General features: G+C 40.3%; 1 protein-coding gene across 1 annotated transcript in view; it reads left to right on the top strand.

Annotated features, from left to right (window-relative positions):
• Positions 1 to 13,740, top strand: part of LOC130905424 (Golgi phosphoprotein 3-like) — a 17,026-nt gene extending 3,286 nt beyond the window's left edge. The window contains exons 3-5 of the mRNA XM_057818813.1: positions 6,591 to 6,705; positions 6,778 to 6,938; positions 13,012 to 13,740. Of these exons, the coding sequence (XP_057674796.1) occupies positions 6,591 to 6,705; positions 6,778 to 6,938; positions 13,012 to 13,275 (540 nt within the window). The 3' untranslated portion in view covers positions 13,276 to 13,740. The remainder of the gene's footprint in view (positions 1 to 6,590; positions 6,706 to 6,777; positions 6,939 to 13,011) is intronic.
• The last annotated feature ends 370 nt before the right edge of the window (positions 13,741 to 14,110 follow it).

The following is a 14,110-nucleotide window of genomic DNA, read 5'->3' as shown; positions in this document are numbered from 1 at the left end:
CTACTTGCTACAAAACTATACTGCAGCAGTGCTTTAATAAGTTTGAACACAACTGTACGTCACCACTGTTCGACAAAACAATTGTCAGGCATTAGTGGCATATAAAGGCGCAGAAAATACCCTCTCCTTCTTGATACCACACTTGAAGCTACCAGATTAAAAAAATATGAAAACCCATTGGCAGTAGGCATGTGCCTGTTACCGGTTTCAAGGTTTACCGTGGTATGAAAACGTCACCGTTTCAAAACCACTAAAATTTTCCGTCATACCGTAGTACGGTATTCGCTATTTTACAAGTCTCAAAAATGCAGCCAGAAGTATCTTGGAGCGGCAACGCTCACCCCTCCCTCTCCGGTTGTTGATGTGTGTGTGTCAGTGACGCTATTCTGCTAAACACCAAAAAAGCACTCCAAACAAAAGGCGTACTTTTCTTGAATTTATGGAGGTCTCAAATCATGGTAACTGAAATATACAGTTTTAAAACGTTGTACAATAGTATTTTACACGTTTGAGTAGCTTCATTAGCACAAACACAACAGAATGTGAGGAAGTCATCAATGAAAAAGTTCGCCAAAAACAAAACACACATTTTCCTTTCAAATTCAAAATACAAATTAACTAAACACTTACAAAGACGAATGTTAGCCTAGTCTTAGCTGGGAGAGCAACTTCGTCGAGGTTATGAATCTCACGGCCATTGAGAAACAAGCTTGAATGAAGGAAAAGGGATAACATCAAACATCGCTAATCACGACAGATGATCTTGCCCTAAGCACAAATGTACGCTCGCTGGACAAGGAGAGATCTCACTCCCAGTGTTTTTAGATGCAACCTTTACACAACAACATTCACATTTTAACTAACTTATCCATTTTTAACTTATTACCTTATGAATTCTGCGTCTTTTTAACACAAAGGCATGACATGTAGACTACAGTTGACACAGTGGCTGAAAATGGTGAACCTTCACTTGAGCTTTTGCCCCCTCAAAAAAAAAAAAAAAAGTACAGTCAATGTTTTTCAATTTTATTTGGAAGGATTTTTACTTTTTTATAGCAATTAATTTAGTTCTTGCTCCAATCCTGAGCAACCTGAGCTGTGACTGTGGGTAGTCTATAAGTTCTATTTATTTTATTTTTATTGAAAATATTTTTTTGTTTATTTATTTATTTTAACATAATAATCATGTTCCAATTTGCAAATATTTTCTGGGGGGGGAATCCCGTAAATTTTTTTTTTTTTTTTTTTTAACCCATACCTCTCAAAATAGCACATTTTGGAGCTATAATTGCAATACCGTGATACCGTAAAACCGTGGTATTTTTACTCACGGTTATCGTACCGTCAAAATCTCATACCGGCACATGCCTAATTGGCAGTGTATCAAATACTTGTTCTCCCCACTGTAGGCTCCGGCAGCATACGTTTCTCAAAATTGCCACAAAAGCGTGATGGCGGGGACCTCCCTAAAAAACCATATTTATTTCCATCAACACAGCGACACATGTTACAGTGTGCATGCGTACCACTTTGTGGCCTCATTCCATTTACACCGCAATTACATGTTTTTGCAATATAAACAGCCACATAAAAAGGCACATTATATATATATATATATATATATATATATATATATATATATATATATATTGATGTAAAAACGGCTTTACATGTCGTGTGTACATCTTAGACATTTAAATAACAAACATGTCTACATACAGAATTCCTAATTTTAGACATTATGCCTATATTGTACATAGTATGTGACCTTATTTGTTTGAAAATTTTTTATATTTGGCCAAAAATATACTGGTTCGACCCACTTGAGATGGAAGGCTACGTTCACACCGCAGGCTACATTTCCCCTTTATCCGACTCAAGTGAGATACTTCCTTGACTGTCTAAACGGGACAAGACATATGGAAGTGGGTAAATTCAGATCCGATCTAGGTTACTTTCGGGTGTGGTTTTAAATCTGATCCGTACCACATTTTTTGGAATGTGACTACGGTCTGAACCCTCAAGTTGTCAGAAATGGGAAATAATGCAGCAATTATGTCAGCAATAGAAAGAGTTGATAACGGGAGGACAGCAGAGATGGATGGACGTGTGCAGTTGAGGGACAGCCAAGCAAGGCTACTAACGTTAGCTGGCTTGAGCTAGTCTTTCAGGCTGACGTTGGCTTGACCACAGTTGCTTAAAAAAAAGTTACTGTGTTCAAACGTCTAATTTATCTAATGCACAAAGGACACAGACAACACAATCCATTTCAATATAAAAATAATTTATAAATAATGTAGGGCTGTCAAAATTATCACGTTAATGGGCGTTAATTAATTTTTTAAATTAATCACGTTAAAATATTTGACGCAATTAACGCATCCACTGAATCAGCCGCTCTCGCATTGCCTCAAACAGATTTCAATGACGCCGTTTATGGACATTAAGAGTGAAGAGAATGCCACCGGCCGCCTGGGGACAGCGCAGCGCCGTTCCATACTAATGTTATTCCTTCTAATAGTGGGAGAATTAGTAGTTGCGAGACGTTTATGCTGTTGCTTTGTGCTCCACACATATTTCAGTAAGTTTGCTTTATTTTAGTGGCAATTATGTGTCTCTTGTTGTATTTTGGGTAAGATATGCACATAGATATGTTATAAAGGCGAGTGGACACAGGCGTTCATTTATTGACATAAGCTTCTGCAACTCCTTCACAACAAACAGAAGTATCATTTAGTGAAAGCACAACAAAAATAATATTGCTATCGCTCCAAAAAATAATGTTCACAAAAAGAAAAGCACTTCAGTCTGTAGTAATGAGGCCCTATTCTCACACAGCTAAACAACAAAGCAAAGTGAACTGGCATTACTCAGAGTTTGGTCACTCAATTCTTATTATTGTTATTTTTATTCTTCTTATTATTATATTAACTCTACTTTTGATTGAAAATTGTACAAATTTTATTAAAACGAAAATGTGAAGAGGGGTTTTAATATAAAATTACTATAACTTGTAACTATAACATTTATCTTTTATGAACTACAAGTCTTACTATCCGTGGATCCCTTAAACAGAAAGAATGTTAATAATGCCATTTGTGGATTTATTGTTATAGTCAGGGGTGCACATAAGTGGTCCGCATGCGCGCATGCGTACTGGACATAGACAAACGCGCTGGCTCTCAACGGCTTCCATACTCTTTTGCGTACCGATGGCTGACCACTGTATTTGTGGCGGACACGAGAAAATAACTTCTCAAAATGTCGAAGAGGCAGGCCACACTCAGTAATTACTTCCGTGTTCCCCCACCCCCGTCAAAAGACAGACAGACGACAGAGACGTCACCGGAGCTACCGAAAAAAAGGACTTATGCTGAAAAGTGGCTACAGGAGGTACCATTGCTAGAAGCAAATGATGCTCGCACGGAAATGCGGTACAAAATGTGCCGTGAGAATCCCAATGTCGCCGATAAGAGCAGCGCATTTTATGTAGGGTCAAAGAATATCAGCCATCCAAACTTTGAAAAGCACGAAAAAAACAGCATGTGACAGTTAAGCAAACTATCGACGTCAAACAGGACCCCACTCGCCCTATGGACAAGGGGCGGAATAAAGGTAATGAACAGCGACATGCACTGACAAACGTGTTTTTGCTCGCATTTTACAAAGCTAAACATGCACGTTCAATGAGGTCTTATGAGGAGGACATCCCACTTTTAAAAAGGCTTGGAGTTAATGTGGGAGCCGCATAATGCCCTTTATTTTGAATTGGTGCTTTTTATTTCTTTACATTTCACTTCAAAGTAATGGCAATTTTGTTGTGCCAGTTGATGTTAATCAAGCATTACTTGTTAATATAATTAATTAAAGTTAATTGGCTCTAAGTAAAGCTTGTCATAAATTTATCGCATCAGGCGGGTCGGCTCTCAAGTTCAATGAGGACCAAGTCACATCTCTAGGTCCTCCTCTGAGAACCTGGGCAAAAAAATTATGTGCACCCCTGGTTATAATAAACAAATACAGCTCAGTATGTTGTATGTATATATCCGATTTGTGTCTTATCTTTCCATTTCAACAATAATTTACAGAAAAATATGGCATATTTTAGAGATGGTTTGAATTGCGATTAATTACGATTAATTAATTTTTAAGCTGTAATTAACTCGATTAAAATTTTTAATCGTTTGACTGCCCTAAAATAATGATATCATGCTAACTTAATAGTCTGAGATGTCAAAACCACTCGCAGGTATTAGATAGATAATTATTAGATATCTTTACATTTTAGCAAAAATTTCTACACTGCTGGCCAAAAGTATTGGCACCCCTGCAATTCTGTCAGATAATGCTTAATTTCTCCCCAAAAGTTGACCCAACTTCTGTCCTGTGTCCTTGTGTGTACCACATTGAGTATGGAGAAAGGAAAAAGACCAAAGAACTGTCTGAGGACTTGAGGAGCAAAATTGTGAGGAAGCATGGGCAATCTCAAGGCTACAAGTCCATCTCCAAAGACCTGAATGTTCCTGTGTCTGTCGTGCGCAGTGTCATTAATAAGTGTAAAGCCCATTGCGCTGTGGCTTATCTCCATAGATGTGGACGGAAACGAAAAATTGATGAGAGATTCCAACAAAAGATTTGTGCGGGTGGTGGATAAACAACCTCGACTAACATTCAAGCAAGTTCAAGCTGTCCTACAGTCCGAGGGTAAAACAGTGTCAACCCATATTATCTGTCGGCGTCTGAATGAAATGGGACTCTATGGTAGAATACCCAGGAAGACCCCACTTCTGACCCAGAGACATTAAAAAAGCCAGGCTGGAGTTTGCCAAAACTTACCTGAGAAAGCCAAAAACGTTTTGGAAGAATGTTCTCTGGTCAGATGAGACATAAATAGAGCTTTTTCGGAAAAGGCATCAACATAGAGTTTACAGGAAAAAAAACGAGGCCTCCAAAGAAAAGAACACGGTCCCCACAGTAAAACATGGCGGAGGTTCCCTGGTGTTTTGGGGTTGCTTTGCTGCCTCTGTCACTGGACGGCTTGACCGTGTGCATGTCATTATGAAATCTAAAGACTACCGACAAATTTTGCAGCATAATTTAGGGCCCAGTGTGAGAAAGCTGGGTCTCCCTCAGAGGTCGTGGGTCTTCTAGCTGGACAATGACCCAAAACACACTTCAAAAGCACTACAAAATGGTTTGAGAAAAAGCACTGAAGACTTCTAAAGTGGCCAGCAATGAGTCCAGATCTGAATCCCATAGAACACATGTGTAGAGATCTGAAAATGGCAGTTTGGAGAAGCCACCCTTCAAATCTTGAGACCTAGAGCAGTTGGCCAAAGAAGAATGGTCTGAAATTACAGCAGAGCATTGTAAGAAACTCATTGATGGATACGAGAAGCGGTTGTTCGCAGTTATTTTGTCTAAAGGTGTTGCTATCAAGTATTAGGCTGAGGGTGCCAATACTTTTGTCCGGCCCATTTTTGGAGTTTTTTGTAGAATCATAATGATTAAAAAAAAAAAAAAAAAATCTCTTTTGTGTTTTTTCATTGCAAGAAAAATAAATGAAGCTATTACTACCAAAGCATTTGTAATTGCAATCATTTTCTGGGAGAAATTGAGGAATATCTGACAGAATTGCAGGGGCACCAATACTTTTGGCCAGCAGTGTATGCGAATGTTCTGCTTCTGTTTGCACTGTATATTTTTATGTTGCAGCACTACTCGATGCATTAACATTCATGGCAGGCCAGTTTAACGTCAATTAAAAAATAATTCATTTGCTACCGTTGACATCAAAGGGCGTCCAATCAATTTTAACACAATGGACGAGCAGTAATTATTCAAAAAAGAAAAGGTCCTTAAGTTAACCTGGGATTTTGCTTTTTTTCATTTTTTTCTATAGCATTTGATATGGTTTTATCAGGCATGCATTGAAAATGTACATAATTTCTTTTTTTTCCCCATGTATTTTAGTTTGGCACTGTAAACAGTCAGATTCTCATTAATATGTGACTGACTGGATCTAATTTAATATTTATATTTATATTACATCTCCGCTCTAATTGACTGTTAGCAAGTGGGTGTGTCAATGGGCAAGTGTTCATCTTAAGACCTAATTTTGCCATTGACAAGTGGGTGAGTAGAAGGCACAAAGTGGGCAGGGATTTGCATTATTAGACGCAATGCGACGTCACACTGTCATCAATTTAAAATCTGCTCGCTTGCAAAGGGATTTGGCTTCCAGAAGTGATTACAATCAAATCATAAACCCAACAGATGATAAGGTAAACAATTCTACACACTCATTTTGATTGATGTTATGCATGAAACAGTAGAGGGAAAAACTTTAAATTCCACTCAAGGTTACTTTTAAATCTCTGCTTCCTTAAAGCTGCAGACACTACAATGGTAGACTTGAACAGTCACACACAGGTAGCATTTTATCTTGGATCGTCTATCACGCCTGAAAGCCTATGTGTGGCTTTGAGTAATGTAATGTACAAAGTCCAAGTTGTTCCTGCTCAGCTAGGATGTGAGCGACCTTATCCAAATACATGCAATGGCAGCTTTTTCCCCCTTTGTTTGCCAAGGTGATCTGCAAGTCCGACGCGCCAACTGGAGACGTGCTTCTAGATGAGGCTTTGAAGCACATTAAGGACACACAGCCTCCCGAGACAGTCCAGAGCTGGATAGAGCTGTTGAGCGGTGAGACAGAGGAGAGTGTAATAAAACATGAATTTTTGTTTGGGTCAACTTTGCGATTTGTGGTTCTTTCAGGAGAGACATGGAGTCCCTTTAAGCTGCACTACCAGCTGAGGAACGTCCGAGAACGTCTGGCCAAAAACCTGGTCGAGAAAGGCGTCCTCACCACGGAGAAACAGAACTTCCTGCTTTTTGACATGACCACGCATCCGCTCACCAATAGCACCATCAAACAGGTTTAAAAAAAAACAAACTAAAACTAATACTACTACAAAGTGTTTTTTTTTCTGCTTCGACATGGAGAATATCTGAGTGTCCTTATGGTCTGAGAAGTTTCAATGTATCACATGGGAGTTTGATAAACTCCCTTTGTGGGTGTTCATTACGTTTTATTTATGAGGAAAAAGCAGCGAGCAGGAACTTTTTTTTTTTCTGCTTAAACACGGAGAATAGGAATCTGAGTGTCCTTGTGGTCCGAAAAGTTTTAATGTGTCACATTGGAGATTGATGGACTCCCATTGTGGATGTTCATGATGTTTTATTTATGAGGAAAAAGCAGCGAGCAGGAAGGGGTTATGAGGGGACAGGAAGGAAGCAGAAGAGAGTAATAAACAACAAAAAATACATTGTTACATGTCCATACTACCTATGAACATAGTGGTGCCATGGTTAGCTAAATATCTGTGGACACCATGTGGGGGGGCTTGATAACCAAGGAGAAAAAGGAAAGGCAGGGTGTCAAATGGAGATGTGATTAGGTGGGGTGGCACGTACACAAATCAGAAATGAGTTTGTGGAAATCAGTATTATATGACTCAGATGTGCACTGCTGGCCAAAAGTATTGGCACCCCTGGAATTCTGTCAGATAATGCTCAATTTCTCCCAGAAAATGACAAATGCTTTGGTAGTAATATCTTCATATATTTAGCTTGCAATGAAAAAACACAAAAGAGAATGGCGAAAAAAAATTAAATCATTATCATTTTACACAAAACTCTAAAAATGGGCCGAACAAAAGTATTGGCACCCCAAAATCATGTGAGGCTTCTCTAATTTGTGTAATTAACAGCACATGTTACTTACCTGTGGCAATAACTAAATCACGCTTGTAGCCAGTTAAAATGGATCAAAGTTGACTCAACCTGTGTCCTTGTGTGCAGCACATTGGGCATTAAGAAAAGAAGCCCAAAGAACTGTCTAAAGACTTGAGAAGCAAAATTGTGAGGAAGCATGGGCAATCTCAAGGCTACAAGTCCATCGCCGAAGACCTGATTTTTCCTGTGTCTACTGTGTGCAGTGTCATCAATAAGTTTAAAGGCCATGGCACTATGGCTAACCTCCCAAATGTGGACGGAAACAAAAAATTGATGAGAGATTTCAACGAAAGATTGTGCGGATGGTGGATAAAGAACCTCGACCAACATCCAAACAAGTTCAAGCTGTCCTGCGGTCCGTACAACAGTGTCAATCCGTACTATCCGTCGGCATCTGAATGAAATGGGGCTCGATTAGGATCTGCTAGGACACCCAGGAAGACCCCACTTCTGACCCAAAGACATAAGCCAGGCTGGAGTTTGCCAAAACTTAGCTGAGAAAGCAAAAAACGTTTTGGGAGAATGTTCTCTGGTCAGATGAGACAAAAGTAGAGCTTTTTGGGAAAAGGCATCAACAAAGAGGAAAGAACACAGTCCCCACAGTCAAACATGGCGGAGGTTCCCTGATGTTTCAGGGTTGCTTTGCTACCTGTGTCACTGGACGGCTTGACTGTGTGCATGGTATTACGAAGTCTGAAGACGACCAACAAATTTTGCAGCATAATGTAGGGCCCAGTGTGAGAAAGCTGGGTCTCCCTCAGAGGTCATGGGTCTTCTAGCTGGACAATGACCCAAAACACACTTGAAAAAGCACTACAAAATGGTTTGACAGTTCCAGTCCCTACAGATCCTTTTCGAGCGAGGATTATGAGTAACATAACGCTCTGGCGGTCTTTAGGCATTCATAGAACCGAAGACGCATTCCTAAGTTTAGTTTTAAAAAGTCAGGATCAGATACTGCTGAAAGTCACCATACCAGTATTGAGCTACTGCAGCGTGTAGTATTATGGTTGGCTGCTTGCAAACTAAACATGTTTAGACTCCAACAACGGTCTCTCTTAAGTGAATGTGCGGAACTGCAGAAAATAGATGGAGGAGAGATTAGTGGTTAGTTACACAAAGGAGGGAGAAGAGAGGCAGTAATGTCTGGGCACATTTCAATTTTACTGACGATACAAAAGGCAGGCTATACAGTGGGGCAGATAAGTATTTAGTCAATCACTAATTGTGCAAGTTTTCCCACTTGAAAATATTAGAGAGGCCTGTAATTGTCAACATGGGTAAACCTCAACCATGAGAGACAGAATGTGGAAAAAAACAGAAAATCACATTGTTTGATTTTTAAAGAATTTATTTGCAAATCACGGTGGATAATAAGTACTTGGTCAATACCAAAAGTTCATCTCAGTACTTTGTTATGTACCCTTTGTTGGCAATAACGGAGGCCAAACGTTTTCTGTAACTCTTCACAAGCTTTTCACACACTGTTGCTGGTATTTTGGCCCATTCCTTCATGCAGATCTCCTCTAGACAGGCATGAAAATCTCTCACCTTTCAGCGAAATTCGCCATTTTGAAGTCAAAAACGTGAATTGCGTAGATCCGAGGAGAAATTCTTTTTGGGAGGGGGGGAGGGGGGTCGGGAGGTTTTATTAAATTATTATTATTATTATCATCATGTGATTAACTTAGTACGTAAACTGATCGGTTCTTTAAAAAAGTGACACGGACAGTCAACAAATCCTTCTAGATGCTTCGCTGACGAGAACCAATCATCGGCCCAAGCTGCGGGCCATTATTCCAAACGCGCGCACTCCTTACGTGAAACAAGGAGTGCTCGGCGAGCCTTTGGTTGCATTGCAAAGCTGCGAAAACAAAAAAGCAGGCCTTATCCACACCGGGGCAGACCAGAGCGCAGCATAAACACTTGCCTGTATTTGCCAGCAGATTGAATTTGGTGAGTAATGGTTTCAATCCTTTTCACATTTTGCGATATAAAAAAGTTAATGCCATTTGTTGCAGCTTGCGTTGAACACTGCCAGAGCTAGCCAAATCTCCCATGAAAAAAAATAGCTCCCGTTAAATTGGCGTCAAGCTTGTGTATTTAGCGGTAATATAAACGAAGAAACACACTGTTGAGTCAAATTAAGTGGCATGCTCTCGGATTGAGGGGTCGCCTTGCATCGCATCGCTCCCGTCGTCCGCCTTAGACGCGTTATTTTCGGCTGGGACTTGAGCTGACGGCCGGTGTCGGCACAACACCGGCCCGACGAGTGGTGGGAATGACTCTTGCTTCTTAAAGCTTTTCAGAAATACAGGGATCCCTCGTTTTTCGCGGTTAATGGGGACCAGAACCCGCCGCAATAAGTGAAAACCGCGAAGTAGCGACCCCCCCCCCCCCCCCCTTTTTTTGGGGGTGTGTGTTCAATGTATTTATTCAGATTTTACATTGTAAAAAAGATACATATATATATAAGACATGTTTTTTCACTTTTTTCACCAAAGTATCATTTATAAATGGTTTTCAAGCACTTCAAAATGTAAGAATTATGATAAGTTTTAAACATGTTACTGCCCCACCGAATTATTTTCAAACAAGAATAAAGTAGTAAGAAAATGCTTGGCTTTATTAAATGCTTCATACTGAGTCTACTCAAACCCTCTCAGGCTTTGTTAAACGGTGATTGACACATGTGCAAAGTTTTTCTTTTTATATATATTTTTTGTTTGAAGCAACTTATTTGATTGAATAATAAAAACACAAATGTCCTAGCCAAAATGTGGCCCAAACGCAAAACAACATTACTTCAGTGGAAAAATTTGTTTCAATCAAGAAAAATAGTTTTCAAATGCTTTTTTTGTCTCAAATTTATTTTGCAATCAAAAACATTTTTTTTAATTGAAGTGACTTTTGGGATTAAAAGTATAACTGTATTTTGATTGAAGCAACTTTGTTTTTGATCGAAGTAACTTTGTTTTTTGATTGAATAATAAAAACACAAATCTACCTCCATCGTTATTGAGAGAGAAAGAAATTAAGAAAGCTTTAAAACTAAAAGCCACCGGGGAGTCTGTTTTTTTTTTTGTTTTTTTTTTTTTAATATTTATATTTCATTACATAGACATGCCTCGTAGGGAAAGGAGATTGAGGGATAAAAAAAGGAGTTGGATGAGGCTGCTAAAGGCAGCGGATACCTCATCAGCTGGGTGAATAGCAGACCTGGTAAGAACAGGTTTGCAAGGATAGTCGGGTATTAAATACAATTATAAACACATTACAATGTTATTTTTCTATAAGATTTTATGTCATTGCTTTATTAATCATTAGGTGCTAGAGTTGTTAAGTATGGATAATAATGAAATAATAGTTTTGAGAAAACTGTGCTGTTGGTGGCTCAGTGACCATCTGATGTGGTTTGTTCTCAGATGAACAAGTTGAGGAAGGAAGTTTTGATGCAGAGGTTGAAGGAAGAAAAGAGCTAGACTGACTGAGTCACAGCCAGAAAGTGTGGATGACAGTTTTGATTTCTATTCACTGTTGCCCCCTCCCAATTAAAGTATGTCACAGTCGCAGCCAATTATTATCTAAAGCTGGTTAAAATTAAAGTCATGTTGTTTTAAGGTGTATTAAATACTTGTTCTTGTGCCCCTTTTGATCTACGAGCACCCGCCCCTCCACCGGTCTCTGCACGGCCCTGCTGAAACACAGTGTGGGTCGACAGAGCTCAGTATTTTGTTGGGGTGTACAGTGTACTGGAACATATTTCCTCCACACCCTTCTCACCTTTTTAACCCCTGACCCATTTTCATGCCTGTCTAGAGCAGTGATGTTTTGGGGCTGTCGTTGGGCAACACGGACTTTCACCTCCCTCCACAGATTTTCTATGGGGTTGAGATCTGGAGACTGGCTAGGCCACTCCAGGACCTTGAAATGCTTCTTACAAAGCCACTCCTTCGTTGCCCTGGCTGTGTGTTTGGGATCATTGTCATGCTGAAAGACCCAGCCACGTCTCATCTTTAATGCCCTTGCTGACGGAAGGAGATTTTCACTCAAAATCTCTCGATACATGGCCACATTCATTTTTTGCTATACACAGAGCAGTCGTCCTGGTCCCTTTGCAGAAAAACAGCCCCAAAGCATGATGTTTCCACCCCCATGCTTCACAGTGGGTATGGTGTTCTTCGGATGCAATTCAGTATTCTTTCTCCTCCAAATACGAGAATTTGATTTCTACCAAAAAGTTCTATTTTGGTTTCATCTGACCATAACACATTTCTCCCAGTCCTCTTCTGGATCATCCAAATGCTCTCTAGCGAACCGCAGACGGGCCTGGACGTGTACTGGCTTCAGCAGCAGGGGGACACGTCTGGCAGTGCAGGATTTGAATCCCTGGCGGCGCATTGTGTTATTAATAGTAGCCTTTGTTACTGTGGTCCCAGCTCTCTGTAGGTCATTCACTAGGTTTCCCCGTGTGGTTCTGGGATATTTGCTCACCGTTCTCGTTATCATTTTGATGCCACGGGGTGAGATCTTGCATGGAGCCCCAGATCGAGGGAGATTATCAGTGGTCTTGTATGGCTTCCATTTTCTAATAATTGCTCCCACTGTTGATTTCTTTACACCAAGCGTTTTACCTATTGTAGATTCAGTCTTCCCAGCCTGGTGCAGGTCTACAGTTTTGTCTCTGGTGTCCTTCGACAACTATTTGGTCTTGGCCACAGTGGAGTTTGGAGTGTGACTGACTGATGTTGTGGACAGGTGTCTTTTATACCGATAATAAGTTAAAACAGGTGCCATTAATACAGGTAACGAGTGGAGCCTCGTTAGGCCTCGTTAGAAGTTAGCAGACAGCCAGAAATCTTGCTTGTTTGTAGGTGACCAAATACTTATTTTCCACTCTAGTTTGGAAATAAATTCTTTAAAAATCAAACAATGGGATTTTCTTTTTCCCCCCACATTCTGTCTCTCATGATTGAGGTTTACACATGTTGACAATTACAGGCCTCTGTAATCTTTTCAAGTCAGAGAACTTGCACAGTTGGTGGTTGACTAAATACTTATTTGCCCCACTGTACATAGAAAGATGTAACAGAAAGGATTTGATTGATCAAAAATTTTCATCGCTCGAGATCGTTTAACACACTTGTTCCACCTTGCATAGTAGACCAAATGTGTGACATGAGGTAAATTAACCATACATTTTCTTGTCGTTAGCGGCTGGTGAAGAAGGTCCAGGACTCTGTTCTGGAGAAGTGGGTGAATGACCCTCATCGCATGGACAAGCGCCTGTTGTCTTTGATCCTGCTGGCCCACTCATCGGACGTGCTGGAGAACGCTTTCGCGCCTCTCCAGGACGAGCAGTACGACTTGGGCATGAAGAGGGTGCACACGCTCCTGGATCTGGAGCCCGAGAAAGAGAGCGCCAAGCCCGGTGCCAATGAACTCATGTGGGCTGTGGTGGCTGCTTTCACCAAATGAGTAGAGGAAACATTTTTTTCCCTTTTTTTTTTTTTTTTTTTTTAAATTTTTCAGAAGCGAGCGATGCAGTTGGACCCTGAGTTGTTATTGAAGGACCTCAAATGAGACTTTGAAGAGACAATCTAATTCAGGTCAGGGGGGAGCTATTATGTGTGGTCCATATTGTTGTGAGTACCCCAGTGCAATCCTTATTGGTGGCAGGCTTCACCTGGTTCAGATTTGGCTGGAAACTGAACGGACACAAAACTACAAGCCGCCAAGATGACTATGAAGGAAGCGTCTTCTTCTAGCTCCCATGCAGAACATAAAGTCGATCACGAGGGGAACAACTAAGGAAAGCCATTTCAGCGTTAAGTTGATATCTTTGATATTGAGGGCCATGTGCTCGCACGCTTTTTGTCCTCACGTCATAAATTCAAATAAATGCTCAAATGGCTTTCCATAGTCCCACGTTGCCGTTCATTTTTTTAAAAAAAATTTCATTGTTTTCCTCTCTGATACAGAATTGAGCGTCCACTTAAATGTTTATTTGCACAGTTAGTTCGTGAAGGTGGGGAGGGATGCACCCCCTCGAAGACGGAGAAAAAAATATTTTATCTACAGCTTAAGACAAGTGAGTCATTCCACCAAACAGTGAGGTTCAGACAGATATCTTGTTTATAAATGAATTATTATTTACTGTATCTGCCGCATTCGTCAAGGCGTGTGCCTCGCTGTGATGTTTTACTTATGAGGTCGGTCGTCATTTACACACGTGCTAAGTGCTTGAGGTTACCAAATGAAACCTCCAAAGTCCAACATGCAGCATCAACACCCCACCCACAAGTTAAAAAAA

Source organism: Corythoichthys intestinalis, chromosome 17 (assembly GCF_030265065.1).
Source record: "Corythoichthys intestinalis isolate RoL2023-P3 chromosome 17, ASM3026506v1, whole genome shotgun sequence".
NCBI lineage: Eukaryota > Metazoa > Chordata > Actinopteri > Syngnathiformes > Syngnathidae > Corythoichthys > Corythoichthys intestinalis.
This window is presented reverse-complemented; position numbering and strand designations above follow the sequence as displayed.